The sequence below is a fragment of the Moschus berezovskii genome, chromosome 10 (assembly GCF_049115385.1).
Source record: "Moschus berezovskii isolate FMDL1 chromosome 10, NW_MosBer_1.0, whole genome shotgun sequence".
NCBI classification, from domain to species: domain Eukaryota; kingdom Metazoa; phylum Chordata; class Mammalia; order Artiodactyla; family Moschidae; genus Moschus; species Moschus berezovskii.
In genome coordinates this window covers 37,736,338-37,751,633 of record NC_142469.1, presented here as the reverse complement: position 1 = coordinate 37,751,633, position 15,296 = coordinate 37,736,338, and the positions used below count along the sequence as shown (strand labels likewise).

Below are 15,296 nucleotides of genomic sequence, written 5' to 3'. Positions count from 1 at the left end.
CCGCGACCCCATGAAGCACAGCATGCCAGGCCTCCCTGTCCATCACCAACTCCTGGAGTACACTCAGACTCATGTCCACAGAGTTGGTGCATCCTCTAAATAGTTTCTCAGTGTGTTCAGAACATAATCCATTTCTTTTTAACTTTGTAATGCAGGAGAGGAAAACCTCCTGGCAATTTTACGACGAAGATGGTGGAAATACATGATCCTGGGACTGATAGACTTGGAAGCAAACTATCTGGTGGTCAAGGCTTACCAGTACACGACTCTGACCAGTATCCAGGTACCTCGGCTCTGTTTTCTTCTTATTTTCCGTATCATTTTATAGATGTAGTTTGCTTTCAGTTTAGTCACTTGGGAATCTGAATACTAGTCTGTAGATTTTGCAATGAGAAGGAAATCAAATGTATAAAAATTAACTTAACCTTTCTGTGTTCTTTTAATTTTTCTTAATTCACATGTAATTGGACATCTCTTTCTTCTTTGATTTTAGTATACCACCAGAACCACTGTTACCCATTAAGGGAGAGGTGAGGTGGATGGGTGCTGGGAAAACAGCCACAGTGCTGCAAACCCAGCCGAGGTCCCACCCACCACCAGAAGCCCCGCAGTGATGACACACCCTCGGTCTCTCTCATAGGCTCCCAGCACTACGTTTCAAAGCTCTGTCTTCATAGTCAGACTTACCTAGGAATGCTGTTTGACTATTTCCGCCTATTCCACCAAGCTGTGAGTTCTTTCACAGCAAGAAGGATATCTTCTTCACCTTTGAATCTCTAGCACCTCATACGAAACCCAGCACATAATAGACACTCAAAAATATTTAAAGAACTTAATTAAGTTGCATTGATTTCCAGTGTTTTGGGGCACAGAAATTCCCAGCCATTCTCCACCCACATGTGGAGTCCCCTGGAACGTCTATACCGGTATATATAGTGGGAGAAAAAAGACGGACACTGGCTTCATGTTGGAACTGGGCCCATTAGTGCAGGATCGAAACTTACAAATCGGCTTGCTACTGCTGCTAAGTCACTTCAGTCGTGTCCGACTCTGTGTGACCCCATAGACGGAAGCCCAACAGGCTCCCCCGTCCCTGGGATTCTCCAGGCAAGAACACTGGAGTGGGTTGCCATTGCCTTCTCCACAAATTGGCTTGGGAGCATGAAAAGGAAACTTCTCCCTTTGGAAATCCAGTTGACCTTTGTTTTCTTTGTTAAGCATTGAAAATTCACAACCAATTACTGGTTGCTTAAGTTCGGTGGGGATTTATACAAATGTTTTTTTTTCGGTTTCCTTTTGTGGACAGTGACAACGTTTTTAACAATGCTCCCCTTGTCCTCAAGTGTTTTGTTCAACCCATGTTATACACAACCATTGATCCATCCAACGCCTCTCTCAAATTAACTGTCTCACACCCCGTTTAATGCAGCATTCTATAAAAAGTTTATCTCTGTAGAAAGGCAGAAAATAATAATGCTACCGATATACATTTCTCTTCATTATAACTTACTGAGCAAGGGATGGGGGAAGTAAAAAAGTAAGTTGAATCTAACAATTTTAGAACCATTTTGCTTCCTACAAAAAAAAAAAACTATTAAATAATAATAAATGGTCAAAAGAAAAGGCGTTTGCTCTTGGAACCATGTTGGTACTATTTTGTATTTCAAAAGCTTAGGGGCAGGAAACCTGAGGAATATGATTGGAGAATAATTATTCCAGTTTGATTCATTTGGTCACTTCAAAAATAAGTACTGAATACTTCTGTGTTCAAGTTAGTGTATTAGGGAGGGAACACCTGTGAGCAAAAGAACAGAATAGATACTTTCTGTATTCTTATGGAGCTTCCAGGAAATGGGAAAGGCAACTTTGGTCAAATAACCAAGTGAATGGATATATTGTCTCAGCAGTTAAGAATCGACCTGCCAAGCAGGAGACATGGGTTCAATCCCTGGGTTAGGAAGATCCCCTGGAGAAGGAAATGGCAACGCACTCCAGTATTCTTGCCTGGAAAATCCCATGGACAGAGGAGCCTGGTGGGCTACAGTCCGTAGGGTCACAGAAGAGTTTGACACCTTAGCGACTAAACAGCAACAACATCGTTATAGTCAGGGATAAAGGTTTTAAAAGAAATCAACACAGTTCTACAAGGACATTTGTCAGAATGACCTGACCTAAACTGGAAAGTGGGGAGGGGGGGGGAACGTTTTCTAAGGGATTGCTGATGGAGTGAGATTTGTGAGAGAAGTGGAAGATTAATTGGGAAAGAAAGAGATGCAAGCAAAGAAGACTGCATGCCCAAGGCTCTGTGGGGAGAAGGACCATGGTGAGGATGAGGTTGTGAGCAAGGACTTGTGACTGGGCGAGGAGAGTGAAGAAGAGTGGCAAACAAAAGGGGCTGGGGTGGGAGGCGGGGGCCAGCGTCCACAGGTCTTGACGGCCAGCACAAAGGTTTGAGTCTATAAGCCAAGTGCCCTGGGAAGCCACTTTGGAGTTTTAAAGGCAGTCAGGCTGTGGTGCAGAGAACAGCTTGAAGCAACGGGTGCTCACGAGGGAATAAAGAAAGACAGAGCTGGAAAGTTAAGTTGGGGTCATACAAGAGGAGGCCTTTAATGCCAGGATGAAAAGTCTGGCTTAATTTTGTAAGTAAGAGAGCCATGAAATTTTCTGAGGAAAGAGATGATAGAATGTGACCCTGCCACCATTTTTATAGGCACTTCTGCTTCTACAAGACAGTCCTCATTACTAGCTGGCAGAACACCAAATACTTTTGTTTTCTGACTCTTAGAAACAGCGATGAAGAGCCTCTCCATGTTTTATCCTGCTGCCCTTTCAGTTCATCCACCAAATTTAGGAGTGAATGTCACAAGCAATTGGTACATGAAACATGAGAGGAAAATACATATTCCTGAAATGATTCTAAGCTCACAGGGACCTGCAGAACTTCATAGGATGCTTTGAACTGTTCACACAGCTTTTTCTCAATGGTGACATTTTGTATGACTGTCATATAATGTCAAAACCAGGATATTGACATTGGTACAATACTGTTAACTAGACTACAGACCTGATACAGTTTTCATCTCTTTTTCTTCACTTGTGTGTGTGCGTGTGTGTGTGTGTGTGTTAGTCACTCAGTCATGTCCAACTCTTTGTGACTCCATGGACTGTAACCCACCAGGCTTCTCTGTAGCTGTCCCCAGTTTGATCCACGTGTAGGTTGATGTAACCAATATCACAGTCAGGATACAGGACTGTTCCATTACCACAAAGGAAATCCCTCATGCAACCCCTGTGAAGTGACACCCATTCCACCAGCCTCGTTCCTATCCCTAGCGACCACTACACTATTCTCCACCGATGTGATTTTGTGAACTGGAGAATATGCATAGAATGAAGTTTTATGGTATTTAACCTTTTTGTTGTCATTGAATTGCTAAGTCATGACCAACTCTTTGTGACCCTATTGGACCGTAGCACACCAGGCTCCTCTGTCCTTTACTATCTCCCGGAGTTTGCTCAGATTCATGTCTAGTAAGTCAGCGATGCTATCTAACAACCTCATCTTCTGTTGCTCCCTTCTCTTCCTGCCCTCAATCTTTCCCAGCATCAAAGTCTTTTTCAGTGAGTCAGCTCTTTGTATCAGGTGGTCAAAGTATTGGAGCTTCAGCTTCAGCATCTGTCTTTCCTTTCCAATGAATGTTCAGGGTTTATTTCCTTTAGAATTGACTGGTTTGTTTCCTTGCAGTCTGAGGGACTCAAGAGTTTTCTCCAGCACCATAATTAGAAAGCATCAGTTCTTCAGCGCTCAGCCTTCTTTATTATCCAACTCTCACATCCCTACACGACTACTGGAAAAACCATAGTTTTGACTACACAGACCTTTGTTGGCAAAGTGATCTCTTTACTTTTTAGTATACTGTCTAGGTTTGTCAGAGCTTTCCTTCCAAGGAGCAAGATCTTTTAATTCATGGCTGCATTTACCATCTGCAATGATTTTGGAGCCCAATAAAGTAAAATCTATCGCTGCTTCCACTTTTCCCCCTTTATTTGCCATGAAGTGATGGAACTGGATGCCATGATGCTAGTTTTTTAGCCTTTAGAGATTGGCATTTTTCACTAAGCATAATGTCCTGTTGTTGTTCAGTCCCTACATCATGTCTGACTCTTTGTGACCCCATGGACTGCAGCACGCCAGGCTTTCCTGTCCCTCACCATCTCCCAGAGTTTGCCCAAGTTAGTGTCCATCGAATCAACGATGCCGTCCAACCATCTCATCTTCTGCCGCACTTTCCTCCCTCTGCCTTCAGTCTTTCCCAGCATCAGGATTTGTTTGTTTGTTTGTTTGTTTTTTCCAGTGAGTCAGTTTTTCGCATCAGGTGGTCAAAGTATAAAAGCTTCAGCTTTAGCATCAGTGCTTCCAATAAGTATCAGGGTTGATTTCCTTTAGGATTGACTGGTTTGATCTCCTTGCTGTCTGAGGGACTCTCAAGAGTCTCCTCCAGCACTGTAGTTTGAAAGCATCAGTTCTTTGGCACTCTGTCCTCTTTATGGTCCAACAATCTATAATGCCCTTAAGTCCATCAATATCATGGCATATATCCATAGTTTGAGTAGTATTCAGTGGTATAAATATATCAGAGTTTGTTTAACCATCACCTGTTGAAGGACTTTTGTTTCCAACTTTGGGATTTTACATTTAAAGCTAGTAAGACATTCATATGCAGGTGTTATATTAACATAAGATCTCATTTCTCTGGGATGACTGATCAGAAGTGCAATTTCTGGATCATGTGGGAAATGACTATTTATTTGGTTTTAGAAACAGTTGAACAGCTGTCCAGAGTGGCTGCGCGCTTTTACACTCACACCAGCAGTGTAGCAGAGGTCCAATTCTCCCTGCTCTCACTAGCATTTAGTACTATCATTATTTTTTATTTTAGTCATTCTAAGAGATATGCAGTGATATTTCATTGTGCTTTTAAAAAGATGTTTCAGTTTGCCTTTATAGTAAGAAAATAAAGAAAGTTAGCAATGGCAAGAGATAACATTTATTCAGGAAAAAGATGATGAAAGATGGACATTGAAGTGAAGAAATCAAGCTGTTTTCTTTATTAGAAAGTCAAACGAGAAATGGTAACACCATCATATTGGATTTATAAGGGTTTTAGTCTAAAGACACATTTATGGATTTGTATCTCTTGACTTGTAGAGAAGGAATAGATTATGACTTTGAGACAGATTAGCAATGACATTTGGATAAATTCTAAAAGCTGTGCTATTTTTATAACTGTACTATATGAACCATTTCAGTAGAAATACCAGCTTTACAACTTCTCACCCAAAGATGATTCATCTTTCTTCAGCCGTGTAGTACTAAAATGCAAACAGATGAAACTAGTATATCTGTGAAATAAGAAAAAAGGTCCCTTTAAACAGGATAGTTTGGTAATTAAAATTAACTCACATGGGAAACAATCTCCATTTCTCTTGCTAACCATTGCTGAGAAGGCTGCATCTCCGACACAACCTTTCCCTCACACAGTGCATGTGTCCAAGCTCTTCACAATTTTAAGCAGTTTTCCATGAGCAAAGAACAAGAAAGAAATCCTTCTAGTCCTGGTTATTTTCCTCCTGCCCCAATCCTCTCCTTGGGTGTGTTAGCTGAGGTTAATACTGAATGAAAGCCAGCTTCTCCAGTGTGCAGTGTGATACACTGGTCAGCGTGCATTGACCCTAGGACTCATTGTGCAATCTACGTGTGTTGCGTGCACAACGTACTACACTATACTCACGCAACAGTTTTTTACCAAACCAATGGCTTTTTGTAGGTCTCAGTTCTTTCTAGGTCCTCTTTGTGAATTTTCAGTAGGCTAAGAATTAAGTTGTATGTGATAGAGAGGCTGGGTAGTTTGTACCTTCTTATGTCTCTCTGGAATCTAAAGTTTAAGCCAAATGAATAGATTTGGCATACAGATTCCTTTATTGATTAAAAAAATGCCAACACTGTGGCTAGATGCTGGGGACACAGACACTGATCACACCCGAGCCGTACCGTGGGATGATAGACAGCTGTGTTAGCAATTAGAATACAGTGTGGAAGGATGGTAGGAAAAACATGCCTTCAGCGCAGTGCAGACACAGGAAAGAGGTACTTGTCACCCTGAGATTTGTGTAACTGTGGTCCTATAGTCAAGAAGTTGTGGCGCATGAGAGAAAGCCACAAAATAGACTTTTTATTTGTAGCCAACCTGAATTCCCACCTCCGTGGATGAGCAGAGAGAAAGCACGCCTGTGCACATTAGAAACATGTCCCGTGGGCTTGAGTTTACGATTATGAGCTCAGCTTTTAAGACTGTATTTCCTTCTTTATCCTCACTGTTTCTACCTGTCCCCGATGCAGGAGTATGGCAGTTTAATGACTATTCAAGAGCTATTTTAAAGTGCATTTAAAGGCAAAGCATTCAAAAGCAACATTCTTACCCCCAAAGGGAACATGATACTCTGACTCACAGATTTCTTAGACCCAGACTTCCTATTCTCATGATTGGAAAAATAACTTAAATATGTAGCAGTCTAAATCGAAACATTTCATTGGTTGTGGCACAGTTTTTGATCAGCCTTTTGTCCTAATGTCGGGGAGAGCCCCTTGTACATTATTGAAGGACATGCTAAAACTACCTTCAGTCTTTAGTTCCATACGATGTCCATCCCTAAACCTGTCTTTAAATGTGTTCTTTCAAACTGCCTTCTAATGAAGGGAGCGTTCATATTCTACCTCCACTGACCCTGGTCGAGTGGGCTGGTCCCCCGATGCCATCAGGTAATTCCATTGGCAAGTAAGGGAGCTTTCATATTCTACCCTGGTCGAGTGGGCTGGTCCCCCGATGCCATCAGGTAATTCCATTGGCAAGTAAGGAGAGCATCTCTCTCCCTTCCTCCCGCTTCATGCCACAACAGCCAGGCTCACAGTGAAACATGCATTAGGTCCTCTCTTGACTCTGCTTCTTCATCTTCGTCTTCCTTATTGTAACTGTCACTTTCTACTTTATTTGGTAGTTGTTCACATATTATATTTCCTTTCTCCTTTAAGTCTGTAAGGTCCTTGAGGTGTGACCTGTGTACCTGATATACAATAAGTGCTGAAAAAATGTCTGATGTATTGAATAAATGTGGAAACAGTTCATTTTTGTCTTCTTCACAAGATCATGTACATATAGATGTCAAAAATGCATGAAATACAATAAAAAGTTTAAAGAATAAAAGGATTCATTTCTAAAGACCAGCTTTTGGGCAAGCTGCACAAGTCACCTTTAATAGTTTTACTGTCAGGAAGTGCATTTATTGATATAAGACCCAAGTATGGAACTCTAAAACATCTTAGTATTCTACCATGCTCTGGGGATGTAAAGATGATGACAAAACTGTCCTCGCTCTCAAGAAGTCCAAGTGTTGCGGGTGCAGATTCATTCATGCTCTGCTTAGATGTTCAAAGTAATTGTGCGTGCATGTGTGCATGTGTGCAGTTCGCTTCAGTTGTGTCTGACTCTTTGTGACCCTATGGACTGTAGCCCGCCTGGCTCTTCTGTGCATGGGATTCTCCAGGTAAGAATACTAGAGTGGGTTGCCATGCGTGTTCCTCCAGGGAATCCGACCCAGGGATCAAACTCGTGTCTCTTATATCTCCTGCATTAGCAGGTGAGTTCCCTAATCTTCATAGTGAACCTTTTCTAAGTATCCTCGAGGTAGCTAAATAACAGTGGATGGAGGGAAAATTCTGGTTAGATGTAAAACTTGCCAGTTTCTTCCAGTTTAAAAGCTTTGTTTGGATATTTTAGTTGCTTTTGGGCAAACGCTCAGGCTTTTGGAATTCCTCTCTCCCTTGTGCATTTCTGAGAAGGCACGTGGGTCTCTCGGGTGACCTTTGGTCTCTTGTTGGTCCTTTGACTGCGGTCCACCCTCGGGCAGTCGGCCGGTTGTTAAGTGTGCACTTGCTGGGTTGGATGTGGATCTGAGGCTCAGTTCTGTGCCTGGCCTTCTGCTGGCCTCTGTTGCTCTCTCCCCCATTCTCGAGCCTCCCCTGATTCTCTTTGATGCTGTGGACCTCCGGGTATCTGGCTGTGAATGCGTCTGGTCTCCAGCCATGGTGGTTCCTGCCACAGAGAAACCCCTGTCCCACCCCAGGTCAGCCAGCCTGCACCTCTTCACAGAGCACTCTGACTTCTGGCAAAACAGGGTTTGAGAAGGGTGCTGGGGAGCCAGAGTTTCCTACCGATGACATTCCACCTCTGCTTATTCTCAGTGTGGCCTCTTCAAGTTGGTGTGGTGCTGCCCTAAAGGAAACTGATGCTTTGCTTCCAGTTTCCTATCGAACTGTCTAGCATTGTTTCTCCCTCTCTGTTTGGAGAGGGGCCCTCTGGGCACAGATGATCCAGCACCCATTTCTCCTCTGTCAATTTCTTCTCCTCTGGCCATCTCCACAGGTGGGCAGGGCAAGCGCTCTCTCCCTCATTCACTCTAGCGTGGACTTCTTCATCTCACACCCTCCGTTTGGGACACCTGCCCTCCTGGCTCAGCACTAAGAGAGGAAACAGCAACCTTCCACATTCTGGAGAAAACTCTAGTGGAGTTGGTAGTATGGATTCTGATAGGTTGGAGGAAGATTATAGAATTTTGAACCCCTTCTCCTTCCACACGCCTGACTCTCTAGACCCTTCCTTGCTAAAGGCATCAGGAGAATTCGTTTTGTGTTTAAAAGCTCGTCAGTGACCTCCTGCATGCTGTGTGCTCAGTCATGTCGGACTCTTTGCAACCCCATGGCCTGTAGCCTGCCAGGCTCCTCTGTCCATGGGATTTTCCAGGTAAGAATACTGGAGTGGCAATTAAAATAAATAAACTTATTTACCAAAGATAAAGAATACTGGAGTGGGTAGCCATTCCCTACTCCAGGGATCCCAACCCAGGGATCAAACCCGCGTCTCCTGCGTCTCCTGCACTGGCAGGTGGGCTCTTTACCACTGAGCCACCATTTTCATCAGTGACCTCTCTGTTCTGTAATCACCTGCCCTTGAGTTCCTCATGGCTCAGTTTTACAGTTAGAAGGTGGATGGGGCTAATTTAAGAGGGAAAAGTAAATTTCCAAAACATCTTATCCTATTTTACTGGAAGTTCAGTTCAGTTCAGTCGCTCAATCGTGTCTGACTGTTTACGACCACATAAACCGCAGCACGCCAGGCCTCCCTGTCCATCACCAACTCCCAGAGTTCACCCAAACCCATGTCCATCGAGTCAATGATGCCATCCAACCATCTCATCCTCTGTCGTCCCCTTCTCTTCCTGCCCTCAATCTTTCCCAGCATCAGGGTCTTTTCCAATGAGTCAGCTCTTTGAACGAGGGGGCCGAAATATTGGAGTTTCAGCCTCAACAGCAGTCCTTCCAATGAACACCCAGGACTGATCTCCTTTAGGATGGACTGGTTGGATCTCCTTGCAGTCCAAGGGACTCTCAAGAGTCTTCTCCAACACCACAGTTCAAAAGCATTTACTAGAAGAAAGATCTGTAAACAAACTACACGAAAGGCAGCAAAATGGATCTCTACAGAAAATACTGTGGGATTACAGAGGTGGAATGACTGAATCCACTGGTTTTCAGGAAAGACTCTGGAGGACACATTTCAGTGGGCTTTACTGACAACATGACTCTAACAGTAAAACTAGACAACTGGAATCCCTGATGATTGTCAGCCCCCTGGCTTATGTAGAGGATTCTAAAATAGTGAAATACCTCACGTGTTTGTTCTCTCTCTCTCGGGACATGACTTTCCCCTCTTATTTGCAAATCGAGGTTCCAGAGGGAGGGGACATTTGTGTACTTAACAACTATTGATGCTGTCGTATGGTGGAAACCAGCACAACATTGTTAAGCAATGTATCCTCCAATTAAAAATAAATTTTAAAAAAGTTTAAAAACCAGTCTCCTGCTGTGGTTGCGGGTGTGCAAATATAACATCCTATAGTCCATGTTTCTCTACCAGCTCTAAAGCAAAAATAATGCAACGAACAATAACACCTGGTGTTGCCTGATCCTGCCATCATCTCCTAAGCAGACTCTAGCACCTTTCTCTGTACATTTCCTCTGTCTTTCCTATAAATAGACCTGTCTCTGCTCTCCTAACATTCTCAGACTTGTCTGAGATCCATGTGACAGCCAGTCAGTCAATCAGTGATGCCCCTGCTTTAGCAACGCCTCCATAATGTAGTAGATGCTCATTAAATGCCAGTTCTTTTTACTCCCATATTTTTCACTTCACATATTCTGTCCATTGATCCAGTTTAAGGAAAAAAAAAGTTTAAAAGAGACACGTTGCCTAAACCACTCCATCCTCTCTTACCCTCTTACTCTTGTACAGAAAATTTAAGAAGAGCAATGAAAAAATTCACAGTTGCGTGCAAAGCGATCTAGGGGAAAGAACCTGCTTGAGACCCAAGGAGAAGTTTATGGAAATCCACATTCCAATTAGCTTTGCCACTGACTGATGACTCTGTTACCTCAGATGGGACCATTTGCCAGTCAGCAGAGGTGAAATCCCATAAAGATTAATGAGATTGCTGCTAGGTACAAACAAAGTTCTCCTAACCCGCTCTGTTCGAGAGTGAAAATATCAAGGGGAATTGTACAAGAAAATATGGTAATATCCTATTTGGAACGTTTTCACAGTACCAGAGGCTAAACAAACCTTAAAGCCCTGGAATGCTGTTGCTTGACGTGTAAAATCAAGAAAAATTTCTCCTATGGTACAATGGTACCCCTTTTCAGCAGTGAACATGTTCCTGAAGTAATAACCTCCAAATAACTTTCTATGAATAATTTATATTTTTAACATACTTGGACATGTACGGAGTATTTCTTGTAAACTGAAAAATCATGTTGTGCTCTGAGTAATAAGTCATAGTTGTTTCCTCAGGTATTCTTCCCATATACCGAGACTGTGAAAAGTGAAGCACTCCTATAGCCCAATATTGTTGTTGGTGGTCGCTTAGTCGTGTGCCGACTCTTTGCGACCCCATGGACTATAGCCCGCCAGGCTCTTCTGTTCATGGGGTTTTTAAGGCAAGAGTCCTTGAGTGTGTTGCCATTTCCTTCTCCAGATACTCCCTATCCAGGGCCTGAACCCACGTCTTCTGCATTGGCAAGCGAATCCTTTACAACTGAGCCACCAGGGAAGCCCAATAGTCCAGTATTACACCACACACAAATATTCATGTTTTTCAGAGCTAGTGGCCAGATTGCCCAGCCTGGTATATTTGGTGGATGAGGATGAACAGAGCAGCTGAGAAGACACAGGAGGTCCAGCCTTGGCTGCCCTCAAAGCTGCTTTATGCTCAGTGGTTCATCTGTTAACCACTGCCTGCCTGAGACCTTCTGAACGTGAATGGTGGATACAGAATACAGCTGGTAGAACTGTGGGCAAATGACTGTATGAACGGGCACTTTTAATCAATGGTAAGGAATTCATGTGTGTGTGGGAAGACAGAAACCAAGATAGAAAGAAAGTTTAGCATTGTGCACAAGTTTTCTAATGGCAAAACAACTTTAAAACTCAGATTTTTCTTACTTCAGAAACGTATGACTTATAAGCCTTGATAAAAGCTAATTTAAAATTTTCTAAAGTCAGAATGTTCCGATTAGTCATGCTTTAAGATCTTGCCAGTTAGGGTATGTTCATTGGCTGAATGTATTCATTTGGCCTTTTAAGTGATTTTTATAGATAAGAAATTTTTTCATAAGAATTTAGAATCATGGTTTTAAGTCATCCTTCCCAACTTTCTTGAAGCAAAATTCTATAAATAACATCACTGATAATTTTCTCATACGTGGATCCTGAAATTTTAAAGATCATTAGTCAGATGAAAGAGAAAGTCAGTGATTTCCTGGGTTGGGCACAGGACTTGAGGATTTTTTTTAAACCAATGATCTAGTTTTGGATCATTTTAAAGCACGATACTATAGCCTATAAAAGATTTAATTAGAGAACACAATATGAAAGATAATGGGCTTGAAAAGAGCTAGTTTGTAACAAATAGCTTCCATAATTAGGCAACATAACATGAGAGTTAAGAGTAAGCAAACTCCAAATAGTTTCATTAGAAACATCTGTTTATATAAAAATCCTCTTTACTTTTCAAATAAAACTGTCCTTGACATAATGATATTTTACTGTACACAATGTAAACAAAGTAGTCTATTAAATAGCAAAACTTTATACATTCAAATCAATATTCAAAGTGCTTATCTTTTATTATTATATACTTATTCTGATGTGACTCTCAGTGTTCAAAACATGTTATAATTTCTCTTTTAAAACCGTCAGAGTCAATCTTGAGTTATGCAGGTTTCTTTAATAATTTATCCTCCTTTTGGGTCTAGAAAGTATTATCTAGCTTAATCTAGTGTTTTGCTTCTTTCCAAAAAATAAATCTTGATCTCAAAGAATGAGCAGTTGCTTCCATTAAAGATATTCTAGTGAGTGCTCTGAAGGCAATTTCAAAGAGTTCCAACTGTTCTTGAGCAACAAGAACTTCGTTAAAATACACCCATGACCTTCAGAATGACTACCTTGAATGACAACCATGTTCAGATGAATGAATCCCAGTGTGTTAAAGAAGATTAGGTATGTAAACAACTGCACACCCTGCTCAATAAGCAGCAATTTTCTTTTCCTTAAAAAAAAATCCTCATTATTTTCAAAACACACTTTTCATTATGCATGAACATAACTGGTATAGTGGCAGAATAAAGGCCCCACAAAGATATTGATGTTCTAATCCCTGTAATACATAAATACATTACTTTACAATATGTTACACTGTTTTAACACAAAGGGGACTCTGCAGGTGTGATTAAATGAATGAAGTTAGGATGATGTGGTTATTACAAATTATCTGAGTGGCCCCATCATAATCACAGAAGTTCTTTGAAGAAAGGAGCAGAGGTCAGGGATGCGAGGAGTTGTGACAGTGGAATCAAAGGTCAAAGAGTGAGAGAGATTTGAAGATGCTACAATCCTATCTTTGAAGACGGAGGAAGGAGACACAAACTGAGACATGCAGGCAGCCACCAGAAGCCAGGACCAGAAAAAAGGCAGGGAAAGGGATTCTGCTCTAGTGTCTCCAGAGAGAACACAAGCCAGGCGTTGCCTTTGTTTTAGTATTTCTGATCTTCAGAACTGTGTTGTTCAGTCTCTAAGTCATGTCTGACTCTTTGTGAACCGATGGACTGCAGCATGCCAGGCTCCCCTGTCCTCCACTGTCTTCCAAAGTTTGCTCAAATTCATGCCCGTTGAGTTGGTGATGCTGTCCAACCATCTCATCCTCCTCACCCCTTTTTCCCCTGCCCTCAATCTTTCCTAACATCAGGGTCTTTTGCAATGAGTCAGCTCTTTGACCACCAGGTGGCCAAGGATTGGAGCTTTAGCTTCAGCATTAGTCCTTTCAGTGAATATTCAGGGTTCATTTCCTTGAGGATTGACTAGTTTGATCTCCTGGCAGTCCAAGGAACTCACCGCAGCATCACAGTTCAAAGGCAATGTCAATTCTTTGGTGCTCAGCCTTCCTCATGGTCTGCCTCTCACATCTGTACATGACTACTAGAGAAAACAGTAGTCATATAGCTTTGACTATATGGACCTTTGTCAGGAAAGTGATATCTCTGCTTTTTAATATGCTGTCATAGCTTTCCTTCCAGGGAGCAAGCGTCTTAATTTCATGGCTGCAGTCACTGTCCTCAGTGATTTTGGAGCTCAAGAAAATAAAATCTGTCACTGTTTCCACTTTTTCTGCTTCTGTTTGAAATGAAGTGATGGGATCAGATGCCATGATCTTCGTTTTTTGAATGTTGAGTTTCAGGCCAGCTTTTTCCTCTTTCACCCTCGAGAGACTCTTTAGTTCCTCTTCACTTTCTATTGTTAGAGGGATATCATCACCAGAACTGTAAGATAATGAATCTGTATTGTTTTAAGCCACTGCATGTATGGTCATTTGTTACAGCCGCAATAGGAAACAAATACAGCTGGAGATAATATTTACTTCCTCCCCCACCCCCACTCCCAAGCATATTTGAAGGTGTTGAACTTTGCAGGGCTTTCTCCAAAAAGAGCCTGAGCTTGGAAGCCGAAGCAGGCTTCTCTTGCCCATCTGTGTTGGTGTTTTCATCCTTTGAGAAAAGAGTGCCCTCAATGCCACCTAGATGGGCTCCTTAGAGAAGCACTTCGGTGCTGTCTGTCATGCGTAGATGCACCTGAGCATATTCCCCTGCTTGCTTTTAGAGAACTTCTCATTTTGACTCAATCACTGTACAAAATTTACCTGTAATGATGGTTAAAGTGAGAGCACAGCCTTGCCCTTAAAGGAAAAGCATGCATAGCCTACTTCCTTTGGCAATGCATTTGGAGGGATGTGTTTGTTAGTAAATCATGAGTCAGTAAAATCCTGTGAGCCACTTTCAGACTGAAGGGTGCAGTCTTAAAGCTGTCAGACTTTTTAAGACTCAGACAATGAGAATTCATAAAAACACCAACATATGAGAAAATAGCAGGATTTATTTTTGTCCCTTTTCTTCCTGTCTTCCCTCTTGTTTCTGTCTTCGAGGCTGGGGCCATTTCCAATTCAAGAGCCCTTGAACCAGAAGACAGAGTGTGCCTGTGCATTTTCTGGGGCCATCAAGTTAGGGGGCTTCGTGACCAGATTAGGAGTTGAGATACCATCTGGGCCAGAGAATGATGAGGCAACTAGCAACTGCACAGGACTCTCAGCTGCAGCTCCTCTTGACTGAAATCAGGTCAGATCGCAGCTTTAGACAGTACCCTTTACCTCAGCGGCAACAAATCTCCCCTAAGTGACTCAGATAAATCAAAATTATTCACTCACAATTTATTCTTTCATTCAACATTTACTATCTGCAAATGGAATAAGCACCTCTGGACTTTGCTCAGGGGTCAGCGAGTTCTTCCCTGACCACTGGTTAAACATCGAAATATCCTGCCCCGTTCAACACTCCCTCCCCTCTGTTTTCTTTTTCTCCATAGTTCTTATTATTGACATACAATATATATTCCTTGTTTGTCTCTTCTTACGCAAGATTACAAACCCCCATGAGGGGGGGATTTTTTTTATTACCTAGATTTTTTATTTCCCAGTGTAGCAGCTGGCATCTGAAAGATGCTCCATAAATATTTTGGAAGGAATTAACAAACTACCTAAGGGACCCTACTGTATACTAAGCACCGTCCCAGCTGCAGGAG

The 15,296-nt window shown here is 42.2% G+C and overlaps 1 protein-coding gene across 3 annotated transcripts in view; it reads left to right on the top strand.

The window, feature by feature from the left end:
• Nucleotides 1–15,296, top strand: part of SLC35F1 (solute carrier family 35 member F1) — a 467,864-nt gene that overhangs the window by 355,211 nt on the left and 97,357 nt on the right. For all 3 annotated transcript variants that reach the window (XM_088840587.1, XM_055433627.2, XM_055433628.2), the window contains exon 3: nt 156–283. In XM_088840587.1, coding sequence (XP_088696713.1) covers nt 156–283 — 128 coding nt within the window. The remainder of the gene's footprint in view (nt 1–155; nt 284–15,296) is intronic.